Here is a 15,979-nt window from a genome sequence, read left to right as displayed (position 1 = left end):
TGCTTAAATTCAGTCCCCTGGCATTCATCCTGTTTCCTCATTTCCTGTCAGTAAACTTTTGTTGTGCAATGGCCAGCACACCCATCCAGTCCTTGTTCTTAGGGGTTGTGAATTGAAGGCACGACTACCAACTTTCCACAGGACATTGAGTATGAAGGTATGATAAGGTTTATAATGGAGTACCGAATTTAACGTTTTAAACCTGACCGGTAGCTGCGTTTAAAACAATTTGGCAACTCGTAAATCTGACTTCAGTGCTTTCAAACAACTGAACTCAGAAAAAACGCAGTCCGAATGGGGAAAAAAATCGATTTGAACAGTCATCCAACTGACCTTTTGCTAGATCGGACGTCATGATGTTTCCGTTTAACTAGTTGTAGATGCGGCATTAATAACCATTTGTGCTATTAAAACCCGTTGCTTATAAATGCGATTTAGTTTAGATGTAGTGAAATTGTTTCTCCACTTGCTGGAGAGGGAATTGTATTACTTGAAAGACATGACATGCCATTCTTGTCTGCCAAGGGTCTGAGAAGGATGGCAACTCCGCTAGTCCTGTCAATCTTCCTTTTGCTCCCAGCAATTTCTGAAGGTGAGTTCCTATTTGATAGTAATGAATTAAAGGGGCAATCTGTGATTGCAACTTCCATTTATTTGACTTTCAAATTGATATACCATTGATTATTGAGAAGGTTAAAAAAACAACATGCTCTTCCATGATAGACTGACCAGGTGAAGGCTATAAACCCAAATTGACGACCCCTGTTAAATCCACTTAAATTAATGTCGATGAAGGGGAAGAGATGGGTTAAAGAATGATTTTTAAATCCTTGAGACATGGATTGTGTGTGTGTGTGCCATTCAGAGGGTGAATGGGCAAGCATTATTTTGTGTCTGAACCAGCCAGACGCACTGGTTTGTGTCAAGAACTGCAACACTGCTGGGTTTTTCATGTTCAAACGTTTCCTGTGTGTGTTTACCTTGCTGGTCCACCATCCAAAGGACCTCCAGCCAATTTAACTGTGGGACGTATTGGAGTCAACACAGGCCGGCACCCTTGTGACACGTATTCCATGCCCTGACGATTTGAGGTTGTCCTGAGGACAAAAGGGGTGCAACTTATTAGGAACGTGTTCCTAATGTTTTGTACAGTGTATGAGCTTAGTTCAACTCTCGTACCATATCAGAACCCAAATATATGGTGTAACTAATGTTTGTAAACAATGCCATTGTAATCAAACACTATGTAGCATCAAAACATGGTCAATACTATAATGTTTATATTGTAGATCGTCAGTCCCTACATACATAGCTCTGTTTTCATTTGAATGGTCACAGATCTCCAGCCCCATCCCTCAGCTGTTTACCAGAATAGCTGCGGAATTACCACTTTGTTTGAATTGCATATTGAGTGGTTAGAAATTGGGGAGTTGGCGGTCATCGCTCATTCTCTATTTACTTTTCTGTGCTGAATGTTGGTCTTAGTGCAGGCTTTTGTACTGTCATCTCCGCACTGTCATCTCTCAAGTTCTTTGTCATGGTTTGTTTATTACAAAGTTTCACGTTTTGTTATCAACAGGACAATATGGACAAAGATGTGAAGTTATCCCAAAAGACCCATACATTGAATTTGGCTCCAATATTAAGATTAAGTTCAAGAAGACATGCAACAAGACAATCTCAGACAGCTACGGCAAAATCTATTGGACGATCAACAACAAGAGCATAGATGAAAGCTGCTATGAAACCAACACCTCCTTTGCTGCGGTGACCATCTACAATCTATCCCTTCCAAAAGCAATAGTACAATGTCACAGCCATTTAACTCAGCAAGTCTTGGGTGGTACCATCATACAAACATACTGTACGTACCTACTTACATTGTTGGTGTGCGTTACTTTCAATACGTTAACGTTATTATCATGGCATCTGGGGAATGGTTTTTACGATAGAATAAATCATGTCCTTTAATTTTTTCAACAGGGAAACCCAGAAACATATCATGTGTCACGTATATCTCACAACAAGATTTTACATGTCACTGGGAGCACAAGATCAAACCCACATCGAAAATAACATATACCGTTTATAGGAAATGGTGAGTTCTGACTCAAAACCTAGCTTCCTCTTAGTATAGCAACGTAGACTGCAAGATTCCCTTGTCATATGGAATAACGCACAAAAGGAGTGCGCTATGTAGGGAATAAGGTGCCATTTGGGACGTAAGAAAAAGAGAGCCCCACAGCTGAGATGCAATAATTTAATAACCAACGTATCGACTGACAATCTGTCTTCTTCAGGGTATGTAACCAAATGTCTTCATTTTGGGACGTAATCAAAGTTTCTGTTTTCTCGTCTCTTTTTATGTAGGGATGCATGGGAGAGTGATCATTGTAGTTCTGGAAGCATGTCATGCACTTTTAATAAGAGCCTGCCGATGCTTTCAAAGCTAAATTACATCACTGTGCGAGCTGAAAGCACAGTTTGGGAGACAATCTCGGACACACTGGAATTGGATCCTTGGGATACAGGTATGTAATCAGAACGCACAGCTTTGACTCTGGAGAAGTTTGCAATCAAATAATGATGTTTTATATACAGTACCAGTCTAAAGTTTGGACACACCTACTTATTCAAGGGTTTTTCTTTATTTTTTACTATTTTCTACATTGTAGAATAATAGTGAAGAAATAAACTATGAAATAACATATGGAATCATGTAGTAAACCAAAAAGTGTTAAATAAATCAAATATATTTAAAATTCTTCAAAGAAGCCACCCTTTGCCTTGATAACAGCTTTGCACACTCTTAGCATTCTCTTAACCAGCTTCACCTGGAATGCTTTTCCAACAGTCTTGAAGGAGTTCCCACAAATGCTGAGCAGTTGCTGCTTTTCCTTCAATCTGCGGTCCAACTCAACCCAAACCATCTCAATTGGGTTGAGGTCGGGTGATTGTTGAGGCCAGGTCATCTGATGCAGCACTCATCACTCTCCTTCTTGGCCAAATAGCCCTTACACAGCCTGGAGATGTGTTTGGTCATTGTCCTTTTGAAAAACAAATGATAGTCCCATTAAGTGCAAACCAGATGGGATGGCGTATTGCTGCAGAATGCTGTGGTAGCCATGCTGGTTAAGTGTGCCTTGAATTCTAAATAAATCACCGCCAGTGTCACCAGCAGAGCACCCCCACACCATAACACCTCCCCGCTCCCTGCTTCACGGTGGGAACCACACATACGTAGATCATCCGTTCACCTACTCTGCATCTCACAAACAAACGGCGGTTTGGACCAAAAATCTCAAAGTTGGACTCATCAGCCCAAAGGACAGATTTCCACCGCTCTAATGTCGATTGCTCGTGTTTCTTGGCCCAAGCAAGTCTCTTCTTATTGGTGTCCTTTAGTAGTGGTTTCTTTGCAGCAATTCGACCATGAAGGCCTGATTCACGCTGTCTCCTCTGAACAGATGATGTTGATATGTGTCTGTTACTTGAAATCTGTGAAGCATTTATTTGGGCTGCAATTTCTGAGGCTGGTAACGCTAATGAACTTATCCTCTGCAGCAGAGGTAACTCTGGGTTTTCCTTTCCTGTGGCGGTCCTCATGAGAGCCAGTTTCATCATAGCGCTTGATGGTTTTTACGACTGCACTTGAAGAAACTTTCAAAGTTCTTGAAACTTTCCGGAATGACTGACCTTCATGTCTTAAAGTAATGATGGACTGTCGTTTCTCTTTGTGTATTTGAGCTGTTCTTGCCATAATATGGACTTGGTCTATTACCAAATAGGGCTATCTTCTGTATATCTTGGCTCAAACAGGTTAAGAAGGAAAGAAATTCCACAACTTAACTTTTAAAAGGCACACCTGTTCATTGAAATGCATTTAAGGTGACTACCTCAGGAAGCTGGTTGAGAGAATGCCAATGTAACAGTATAACTTTAAACCGTCCCCTCGCCCCGACCCGGGCGCGAACCAGGGACCCTCTGCACACATCAACAACGGTCGCCCACGAAGCATCGTTACCCATCGCTCCACAAAGGCCGCGGCCCTTGCAGAGCAAGGTGCAACACTACTTCTAGGTTTCAGAGCAAGTGACGTAACTGATTGAAACGCTAGTAGCGCGTACCCGCTAACTAGCTAGCCATTTCACATCCGTTACACTCACCCCCCTTTCAACCTCCTCCTTTTCCGCAGCAACCAGTGATCCGGGTCAACAGCATCAATGTAACAGTATAACTTTAAACCGTCCCCTCGCCCCGACCAGGGCGCGAACCAGGGACCCTCTGCACACATCAACAACGGTCGCCCACGAAGCATCGTTACCCATCGCTCCACAAAGGCCACGGCCCTTGCAGAGCAAGGTGCAACACTACTTCTAGGTTTCAGAGCAAGTGACGTAACTGATTGAAACGCTAGTAGCGCGTACCCGCTAACTAGCTAGCCATTTCACATCCGTTACACCAAGAGTGTGCAAAGCTGTCATCAAGGCAAAGGGTGGCTACTTTGAAGAATCTAAAATCTAAAATATTTTTTGATTTGTTGGACACTTTTTGGTTATTACATGATTCCATATGTGTTATTTCATAGTTTTGATGTCTTCACTATTATTCTACAATGTAGAAAATAGTAAAAATATGGAATGACTAGGTGTGTCCAAACTTTTGACTGGCACTGTAAGTTAGTTGTGTGTGTATACACCGTTCAAAGCAAATTAAATGACCAGTCATACCAGTGGACAATTGGATTGTCGTCCATCGTAAAGCTCAATATCCTTACACCAGTATTTCTTGTTTATCTATTGTCTTGTTTGTGTAATTGAGTTCTGACATTAATCATCCAACCTGACATTACTTACCTAACCTGACATTACTCATCCAACCTGACAATACTCACCCAACCTGACATTACTTACCTAACCCAATCTGACATTACTCACCCAACCTGACATTACTCGCCCAACCTGACATGACTCGCCCAACCTGACATTACTCACCCAACCTGACATTACTTACCTAACCCAATCTGACATTACTCACCCAACCTGACATTACTTACCTAACCCAATCTGACATTACTCACCCAATCTGACATTACTTACCTAACCTGACATTACTCATCCAACCTGACATTACTCGCCTAATCTGACATGACTCGCCCAACCTGACATTACTCACCTAACCTGACATTACTCACCTAACCTGACATTACTCACCCAACCTGACATTACTCACCCAATCTGACATTACTCACCCAACCTGACATGACTCACCCAACCTGACATGACTCGCCTAACCTGACATTACTCACCTAACCTGACATTACTCACCTAACCTGACATTACTCATCCAACCTGACATTACTCACCCAACCTGACATTACTTACCTAACCCAATCTGACATTACTCACCCAACCTTACATTACTCGCCCAACCTGACATGACTCGCCCAACCTGACATGACTCGCCCAACCTGACATGACTCGCCCAACCTGACATGACTCGCCCAACCTGACATGACTCGCCAAACCTGACATTACTCGCCCAACCTGACATGACTCGCCCAACCTGACATGACTCACCCAACCTGACATTACTCGCCTAACCTGACATTACTCGCCCAACCTGACATGACTCGCCCAACCTGACATGACTCGCCCAACCTGACATGACTCGCCCAACCTGACATGACTCGCCCAACCTGACATGACTCGCCCAACCTGACATGACTCACCCAACCTGACATGACTCACCCAACCTGACATTACTCGCCCAACCTGACATTACTTACCCTGTTTTTCAAGTGAAAATTGACCCTCCAAAGAATGTGCGGGTGGTTCCTCTCCCTGCTCATCTAAGGGTTGAATGGGAAAGACCAGGAGGCACAGACTTTCTTAACCAGGTCATACACTGTCAAGTCAAATATGCCAAGGTACACCGCTCATTTATTCAATGTTACGTTGTCTGTGATTTGTTTGTTGTTTAGTGCAATGTGCTATTTTCCCAGACTAGTCGAAGTTAACGTGACTGTTTGTTTTTTTTGCCACTCATATCTTTGTTTCTTCTCCCTGTGTAAATGTCCAGCATGTAATGGATACATCTATGAACACAATGGCCAAGACAGCCTCTGTCACTTCTGTTGAAGTGGAGCCATGCACCAACCACACAGTGTCTGTCCGCTGTGCTTTAGACAAGGCCCCCTGGAGTGAATGGAGCAGGCAGGTGACAGTTCTCTCCTCTCTCAACGGTAAGAAAACATAAAGCCCCAGTAAATCACAATCGCTATACAGGTTTCCAGGAGAAGTAAAAAAAATCTACCCTTTCAGAAGGCATGTTTGAGATGATAGGTATATGTCTCAGAGTACTGATCTAGGATCAGCTCCCCCTTGTCCATGTAATCTTATTAATTATGCTCTAAAAGGCTAAATGTGATCTAGGATCAGCTATCCTACTCTGAGAGGCTATGATGTCTCTGCCATCTGTTTTGTTTTTCACTGTTAACATTTTGAGGTTGTTGTAGACATGAATTTGAATGCACATGTTTTGCTGTGCTTGAAGAATGAGGCATTAGACCTTGATTGAATAGCACGCGCGGTCTGTGTGTTTGTCATGCACCCTTATCAAACGTTATCATGTTATTTTTTTCTGCTGTAAGCTTCCCCACATTATAATCTGGCATGGTTTGATAGAGATAAGCAATGTGGCTGAAACAATTTCACCAACCCAGTTGTCTCATTCGATGAGAATTAATAGGAAGGATGCATTTTGAAAGTATTTTAAACAGAGCTGTGGTCTGTGTCTAGTTGGTGGCGTAGGGTTTGGGAAATGGATTGTGGTGAGAAACATTGTGAACTAATCACCCATTATGTTTTCTGGAACACATCAGTCAGCCACAGAATGCTTTCAGTTTGTCTTAATATTAAATGCTATGTTTCAGTTTCAGTCTTAGTATTGAATGTTACTTCACATTCTCCGACAGTACATCACAAAATGACTTGTAACATTGTGAGGCTTTTTGAAAGAGGCCTATATTCAAAATGAAACTTTAAATTGGAACATGTGTTTATTCAAACTAGGCTAAACTCTATTATTTCTATGTCAACAGTGAGCACAGTACAGTTGGACCTGTGGAGGAAGATGGATGCACCAGACAACACTGGGACAAGAACAGTGCACCTGATGTGGAAGGTAGGGAGCCTATGGAAGGAAGCTCATGTATAGCACTTTACATAATCAACATTATAAACTGGGTGGTTCGAGCCCTGAATGCTGATTAGCTGACAGCCGTGGTATATTTAAGCAATAAGGCCTGAGGGGGTGTGGTATATGGCCAATATTCCACGGCTAAGGGCTGTTCACATACAAGGCGGAGTGCTAGGACACAGCCCTTAGCCGTGGTATATTGGTGCCTTATTGCTATTATAAACTGGTTACCAATGTAATTAGAGCAGTAAAAATAAATGTTTTGTCATACCCGTGGTATACTGTGATATACCACGGCTCTCAGCCAATCAGCATTCAGGGCTCGAACCACCCAGTTTATAATAGATTGTATACCACGGGTGTTCTAATTTACGTTGGTAACCAGTTTATAATAGCAATAAGGCACCTCCTGGGGTTTGTGGTATATGGTCAGTATAGCACGGTTAAGGGCTGTATACATGCACTCTGCGTTGCATTGTGCTAAAGAACAGTCCTTAGCCGTGGTATATTGGTGATATACCACAGCCCCTCTGGCCTTATTGCTTAAATAGGCATTGTTCTGGTTTCTGTATTGGTTAGTCACTACCAAGGGTCTCCAGCTCTGGTCCTGGGTAGCTACAGTGTACCCAGGCTGTTGTTCCAGCCCACCACCAACACATCTGATTCTACAAATAAAAATATCCTTGAAACCTTGAAGCAGGTGTGTTAGTGGTGGGCTGAAACTACAACCTCCTCACCCAGTATCTCCCCAACACCACAGTTGGAGACCCTTGGTCTAAAGCCTTTCAAAGCTGTATAACTCTACCAAAAGTTTCCTTCCTCAAAACTAGGGTTGCAAAACTACCGCTAATTTACAAAAAGTTAACGATTTTTTTGTTGTTGTAATTTTGGTAATTAACAGATAATTTATGGTAATTTATACTCTAAATTATGTATTCATCTATAGTATTAATTTGTTTATATCTTGTCCATTGCTTTCTAGTGGATAGACCATATGGTTCTAGAGGAAATAGCCTAATTAATGAAAAACGCATCTAATCAACATTAGCATTATTTTCAATGAACTCTGCAACTCTTCCAACTATTGACTTTTTTCATAATTGTCACCAGTTTGACACCAAAACATTTACACCAAAGACATACTACTTTTGTATTTTATTTATTTAACCTTTATTTAACTAGGTAAGTTTAATTAAGAATATATTCTTATTTACAATAAACAAAAGTGTGTAAATAATATAAACAAAGGATATTTCATGTTGAAACCCTCATATTTGGGATCCCAAGTGGCGCAGCGGCACTGCATCTCAGTGCAAGAGGCATCACTACAGTCCCTGGTTCGAATCCAGGCTGAATCACATCCGGCCGTGATTGGGAGTCCCATAGGGTGGCGCACAATTGGCCCAACATTGTCCAGGTTTGGCCGGGGTAGGCCGTCATTGTAAATAAGAATTTGTTCTTAACTGACTTGCCTAGTTCAATAAAGGTTATATGTAAAAGAAATGTAAAAAATTAAACACCAATGGTATTCACCAAAGTGCCAGAGGTCATTACAGACAGCTGTGATAATCTGAAGTACTCATAAAGGCCACTACATGTTGTGTGATAAATTCCTTGAGAAACAGGAAAAAGATGCAGTCAAATGCAAATGTATTTTAAAGCTCAGCTTTCGGGCAACCTGATGAAGGTCGACTGACTGAAAGCTCAGCTACAATTAAATACATTTGCATCTGACAGGAAGTGTGCAGAGGCTTTTTCCTGTTTCTCAAGTTTTGCCTCCACCACATTCACTAATCAGCTCTGGGTTTGCGGTAGATTCTGCCTATTATCTACGTGTGATAAATTCCATCAAATACTTTAACTTTACCAAAAGCCTAGTAGCTTACTGATTTAACTTCGAAAGGTACCAGTAATACCCCCCCCCCCTTTGTAACCCTACTAAAAAATATGAGTAAATCTCAAACCTTACTCAAAATATTAATTTGTTCTAAATGGGGATGATTCTGACTGGGTGTGACGTATTTTCTAACTTCCACTTTTCTACTTTGTACAGAGCATCTCCCCTGCATGCAAGGCCATCGATGGATACAGGCTGACGTACATGGCTGATGAAAAGCACATACCTGACAGACATTTGGACACTGTTGTGGATAAGGCTTCTATCACTGTGGACCAGCGGCCATACAGAGTCACTCTCGCTGCCTATCGCGGTGACACCACATTTTCTGAACAGTCAATCTATGTACCGGCCGTTGGACAAAGTAAGTTGCTATATTTGACACATATTCAATATGAATTGCCAGTTATCCTATTTAGTTTCATGTGACTCATTGCAAAGCTATTAGCTAGCAGATATGAGTCATATCTATCATGATATATCTATCTAGTAGTATAAATGTATCATACTATCTCACTAGTCTTTATAATACAGACACTACTGCTACACTAAACTCAATGTTTCAACAAAAGCCTCTAAGCATTTTAAGCTACTAAACTTCTTCTACTTTGATAAAAATACTTATGGACAGCTGAAGAAAGGCACAGTTTTCCTGTAGAAAAAGTACCTGTCCTCGTTTGTTATTTACAGTAAGTGTTATTTAGAAGTGGTTTTAAGCCTCTGTGTACTACAGTGTCACATTCATATGAGTTTATGTGTGTCAGGTCTCCCCCAGGTTAGGGGCACCCAGGCCTCTGCCCATGACGGTGACATCCAGGTCAGCTGGGCTGTTCCTCCTCTCTACCCTGTCCATGGCTACATCATAGACTGGACCACCGATGGAGATACATACACCTGGCTACAGAGCCAAGACACTCACATCACATTGACTGGTGAGCTTGGATTCTAAAGAATGGATGGACGGATGGGTAGGTTGATGGACGGGTGGGTAGGTTGATGGACGGGTGGGTAGGTTGATGGACGGGTGGGTAGGTTGATGGGCGGGTGGGTAGGTTGATGGACGGGTGCGTAGGTTGATGGGCGGGTGGGTAGGTTGATGGACGGGTGGGTAGGTTGATGGACGGGTGGGTAGGTTGATGGGCGGGTGGGTAGGTTGATGGACGGGTGGGTAGGTCGATGGACGGGTGGGTAGGTCGATGGATGGATGGGTGAGTTAATGGGTGGATGTATAGTTGGATCCTGATTATGTTACTTTATGTAACTTTACATTGACATTGGAGTGCTTGACATGACTCGAGGTTTGAGTTTCATTTTCTACTGTGGTCATTAGGAATAATTTTAATTGTTTTGCTGTGGTTTCTCTATGGGTTTGAATAGACTCATACAATGTGCATTAGAGGAAGATCCATTGAGCTTATCGTTGATGTGGTTAGGTGAAAGATAAGCAGAAAGCTTTTAGATGGATCAAAAATCTAGTCAATGTTTATTGGTCGAGTACACAGATTTGCAGATGTTATCGCAGGGCCAGCGAAATGTTTGTATTTCTAGCTACAATTAGGTATTACACCTATCAATATTTTTGTTTTTATATGATGAGCTATGACTAGAATACATTATATACATATAAAGTGGGTAAAACAGTATGTAAACATTATTACATCAACTGGTAATATTGTGTGAAAACATCCCAGATTAAATGAACACCACTCCTCCTGTTATCCCGGTAAACAATTGGAGGAATCTACTTTGGGCTGTTTTCATTTTCTCCCTCCCTCTCATAGGCCTGCAGCCTTTTAAACTATACAACATCACAGTAACTCCACTCTACAATGACAAGACATTTTCTCCCTCCCTCTCATAGGCCTGCAGCCTTTTAAACTATACAACATCACAGTAACTCCACTCTACGATGACAAGACAGGACTCGAAAAAGTCATTCAGATCTGCTCAGTACAAAGAGGTACCGTTCACATTTTCCTCTCTTTCTATTGGTCCTTTGGGATAATTGCTATGTATCTTCATATTCTTATTTGTTCAAATTATTTAAATGTTTTAATTGTATCTGTCCCAAATAAATGGATTACTAAATCATATTTTCTTGATCAACTCAGCTCCAGGGAATATCTCCTCCGTTGATGTACATGTTCAAGACAAAAGTGCTCAGGTCAACTGGACTGCTGTGCCTCAGAGCCAATGTAGCGGTGATGTCGTCAACTACACTGTGTTCTACAAGACTGAAACACAACCAGAGCTGAGTAAGTCTCCTGAAACATTGTTTAAACTTTGTTATAACGGCACGTCAACTGTACCCAGTGTCATTTCCGGTTGTTTTTCCTCCCCTCTCAGATGTGACGGTAAATAGCTGGAAACAGGGAGTGACTTTGGAGCCTCTCCAACCAGACACCAGATACAGTGTCCATGTCATGGCCAGCGCTGTTACTGGGGCAACCAATAGCAGCGTCATTCACTTCACAACGAGCAGATACAGTAAGGTCATGTCTGTAGGCTTCACCCACCATCTGATAGTAACTCATGGTAACACAGATTGACACTTTAAAAGTCTCTTTATGATGCTACATATTCATTCCATGTATCCACACAGGGTTATAGTAGCAAATGTTCTAACCATAGAATTACAGTTACTAGAACGGACATTCAAGTCGATCTTCCGTGCAGGCTGGATCTGCGGCCATCTTGCGTGCACTCGTCTGTACCAGTGGTTTTAATTCTGTGGTTCTCTGACATATTCTAACAAAGCATTTTGCCCCATACATACACTACCGCTCAATTGTCCAAAAACAGTATTTACTGTTTTATTCCTTCATCATAACGTCTCTGTGTCTGTCCCATCAGGCAGGACCTTCATCATAATGTCCTGTGTCTTCGGTGGTTTCGGCGTCATCATCATCCTAGTCACTGGACTCTTCTGTGTCATTCAGTATGTTCTGCCGTAGATCTCAGAACCTTTTTAAAGTTGCAGATGTTCTTCCCTGTATATGTCCAGACAGTAAATGGTTGTGTTCCAAATGGCTCCCTATTTAGTGCACTGCCCATCACTCACTTCAAGTCAATTATGTCAGACAAGTCAGATGATTGGATGTTCTATGTAACATTGGTTAACTGATCCCTAGGTGGAAAAGATTTAAGGAGAAGATAGTGCCCAACCCCGGTCTCAGCTCCCTGGAATTCTGGTCTTCACAGGATTGTCATAAGGTAAACATGATAATGACATGATCATCTTTTTATATTGTATCAATCAAATTTATTTATAAAGCCCTTTTTACATCAGCCGATGTCACAAAGTGCTATACAGAAACACAGCCTAAAACCCCAAACACAAAACACATTCCATTTAGCCCTATCCTATAGTATAGACAATGGATACTGTATTGAACATGTGCTTCCATTTCACTAGTTTGAAGAAAAGGGATATGATATACATTTAAATCTTTACATTTCAACACAAATCTTTCACTTTATGACTATTACTTATGGATTAAACTGTTTGTGTTCCAATTGGCTCATTCAACCCCCTTCCTCTCTCCCCTGTAACTAGTCCCCATGTTCTCAGTCAACATACCTGGTGAAATACATAAAATGTTGGTCTTCATGTTGGCTCAATAGGCTACAGTTTCCATCGTCCCTACTGTCTTCACCATTCCTTTTTGGAAACATGTCCTTGTCACCCCACAGATCCAACCCTTTAACAACCCGTCTGAACTCGAGACCTTCTGTGAGATGATCTACCCCTGTGAGGTGAACACCATAATGGACGACATCATGGGGTCAACCTCTACAGAAGACGAGGACATACAGGACATGGGCAAAGAGACAGTCTGTGACCAGACAGAGAGATGGAGCTCTGGCTTCGGTAGCAGGACCTTCTGTGACAGCCAACCCAGAGAGGAGAGCAGTAACCTGGGCCTGGCCCCAACCCGCCTCCCTTTACTGGCTCAACAAGACGGAGAAATCAACCTGCTGGAGTCAACCACCTCTGAGGACTCATCATCAGAGCCATCAGACCTCCAGGCCTCCGAGAGCTGTCCCGTCAACCCCTACAGGCTGCAGACGCCAGGGGAATGCCCTGTGAGGTTGGGGCTGGGGGGAGGCGAGGCGACGTCGGGGGCCACAGAGGAGAGTAGAAGCCTGTTGGACACGCAGCAGCATAGCAGCACAGCTCCTCTCACTGCGTACGTCACTCTGGACACGTTTGAACACAGGGTGAGGGAAAGTAAACGGACATGAACACACTCCTGAATCCAGTGGACTTGTCTTTCCTGTACCTTTATTCATTCAGTTTTAATGTCTCATATATGCTATTGCGTTTTTGTGTTAGTGGTACTTCGAAATATCCATTTTGTAATTATACTTTATGGCCATTTGTACTGTATGTGTATTTGTAAATTGTAAAGATGGATAGATATCAGTTCTTTAAATTTGACTCATAAATATCAATCTATACTGTTGTATGTGGTAGACTATATCTCATCAAATGTTTTAGTTTCTTGTCGTTGAGAAGGACTGCTGTTGGTACAACTGAAGCGCTTCCCCTTCCCGTCCAGTACGCCGTTTGGTTTGGGGGGAGGGGTGTTGCAGCACCACTTCCTCAGAACTGAAAGCGAGTGTGCCAAGATGGAAATACTTCAGTAACAGGGTCAAAGCGAGGCAGGACATGTCTCCGAGTTACTGGCTGGGTGGTAGTCTAGCGGTTAAGAAGTTGGGCAAGTAACCAAAAGTTTGCTGGTTCAAATCCCAGAGCCGACTAGGTAAAATCTGTGCATGTGCCCTTGAGCAAGGCACTTAACCCGAATTGCTCCTGTAAGTTGTTCTGGATAAGAGCATCTGCTAAATGACTCAAATGTAGAATGTAAATGTTTGTGTCCTAAATTACACCGTATTCCATATAAAATACATTACTTTTGACTAGGGCTCGTAGGTCTCTGGTCAGAAGTAGTGCTCTATATAATTATTTAGGGTACCATTTGGGACACAGACAGTGACTAGAGAGACATGAAGCCCATCCTTGATTTGACCCTGTACTGCTCTTTATAAAAAATATCATTCACTGAGTCATGGGAAAGAAAAAACAAAATCACTCCAAGTCTATGATCTGCCTGATGACATTTTGTTGAATCATAACTTATTTAGAAAAATAATGTTAGGAATGGGAGCCAAGCAAAATCACACGTTTAGTCTCTGACGGACTAATATATTCTGTTCTATTAATGTTGAATGTCTCACTGAATGTAAAGCACTCTTCACTTTGTAAAATGATGCAGACACAAGAGGGAGGCATTTCATTTGTTTTTCATAACAATTTAGCAAAGTAACAAATTATACATAAACTTTACAGTATACACTGAGTGTACAAAACATTAGGAACACCTTTCTAATATTGAGTTGCACCCCCTTTTGCCCTCAGAACAGCCTCAGTTCCACAGGGATGCTGGCCCATGTTGACTCCAGTGCTTCCCACAGTTGTCAAGTTGGCTGGATATCCTTTGGGTGGTGGACCATTCTTGATACACATGTTGAGTGTGGAAAACCCCAGAACCGTTGCAGTTCTTGAGACAAACTGGTGCGCCTGGCACCTACTACCATACCCCGTTCAAAAGCACTTAACTCTTTTGTCCTGCCCATTCACCCTCTGAATGGCACATATACACAATCCATGTCTCAATTGTCCCAAGGCATAAAAATCCTTCTTTAACCTGTCTCCTCCCCTTCATCTACACAGATTGAAGTGGGTTTAACAGGTAACATCAATAAGGGATCATAGCTTTCACCTTATCAGTCTATGTCATGGAAAGAGCAGGTGTCCTAATCTTTTGTCCACTCAGTGTACATGGCTCTAGTCAGAAGTAGTGCATTATATAAGGATTAGGGTGCATTCTGGGTTAGGGTTACCCTACGTAGCCAGTGATTAGAGGCATGAAGCTCATCCTTGTTTTGACGCTATACTGTTCTTTACAACAACAAAAAAAAGATAATTCACTGAGTCCTCACTCCAAGTCCATGGTCTGCCTGATGACATTTTGTTGCATAACAAAATCAGAATTTCTGACTTATTAATATATTCGGTTCTATTCTATTAGTGAAGTTCTCGTTGAAAAAAACCCCTCTAAAGATGCAGGTAACTGCCAAAATAAAGGAAACACTTGAGTAAATGAGGGATACAAAGCAGGTGCGGTTCCTGAATTAAGCAATTAACATCCCATCACACTTAGGGTCATGTATAAAAACTCAGTTTCCCATTATTTTGGCTACCATGGATAGAAGAGATCTCAGAGACTTTGAAAGAGGGGTCTCACAGGACCATATGGGATTAAAGGGTGTGTGTGTCTCAGTCACCACATTTCAACCCAATTGAACACTTATGAGAGATTCTGGAGTTCCGCCTGAGAGCGTTTTCCATCACCAACAAAACACTAAATTATGGAATTTCTCATGTAACAATGGTGTCGCATCCCTCCAATAGAGTTCCAGACACTTGTAGAATCTATGCCAAGACGCATTGAATCACTTCTGGCTCGTGGTGGCCCAACACCCTATTAAGACACTATGTTGGGGGTTTCCTTTATTTTGGCAGTTACCTGTATGCTGCTTTACAAGAAGCATAATAAATCATTCCTTCACATGGATAACACACAACACTGTGGATTCCTTCATATGGATAACACACAACACTGTGGATTCCTTCACATGGATAACACACAACACTGTGGATTCCTTCACATGGATAACACACAACACTGTGGATTCCTTCACATGGATAACACACAACACTGTGGATTCCTTCACATGGATAACACACAACACTGTGGATTCCTTCACATGGATAACACACAACACTGTGGATTCCTTCATATGGATAACACACAA

The 15,979-nt window shown here is 42.0% G+C and overlaps 1 protein-coding gene across 1 annotated transcript; it reads left to right on the top strand.

Annotated features, from left to right (window-relative positions):
• The first annotated feature begins 73 nt into the window (after positions 1-73).
• LOC120026498 (interleukin-31 receptor subunit alpha-like) lies at positions 74-14,758 on the top strand. The gene is made up of 16 exons (XM_038971378.1): positions 74-157; positions 526-592; positions 1,580-1,864; positions 1,984-2,098; positions 2,371-2,531; positions 5,802-5,929; positions 6,082-6,244; positions 7,103-7,185; positions 9,254-9,461; positions 9,862-10,029; positions 10,959-11,057; positions 11,209-11,352; positions 11,444-11,584; positions 11,951-12,035; positions 12,229-12,310; positions 12,791-14,758. The coding sequence occupies exons 1-16, from the start codon at positions 152-154 to the stop codon at positions 13,340-13,342; spliced, it is 2,487 nt and encodes an 828-aa protein (XP_038827306.1). The 5' UTR covers positions 74-151; the 3' UTR covers positions 13,343-14,758.
• Positions 14,759-15,979: the final 1,221 nt, after the last annotated feature.

Source organism: Salvelinus namaycush, chromosome 31 (genome assembly GCF_016432855.1).
Source record: "Salvelinus namaycush isolate Seneca chromosome 31, SaNama_1.0, whole genome shotgun sequence".
NCBI classification, from domain to species: Eukaryota; Metazoa; Chordata; class Actinopteri; order Salmoniformes; family Salmonidae; genus Salvelinus; species Salvelinus namaycush.
The sequence above is the reverse complement of the archived record's forward strand: the minus strand, read 5'-3'. Positions and strand labels throughout refer to the sequence as shown.

Excerpts from the sequence above, each read along its gene's own strand:
- LOC120026498 (XM_038971378.1), top strand. Across the intron at positions 10,030-10,958 it reads CACTCACATCACATTGACTG|GCCTGCAGCCTTTTAAACTA; the intron begins GTGAGCTTGGAT and ends TCCCTCTCATAG. Across the intron at positions 11,353-11,443 it reads TGAAACACAACCAGAGCTGA|ATGTGACGGTAAATAGCTGG; the intron begins GTAAGTCTCCTG and ends CTCCCCTCTCAG.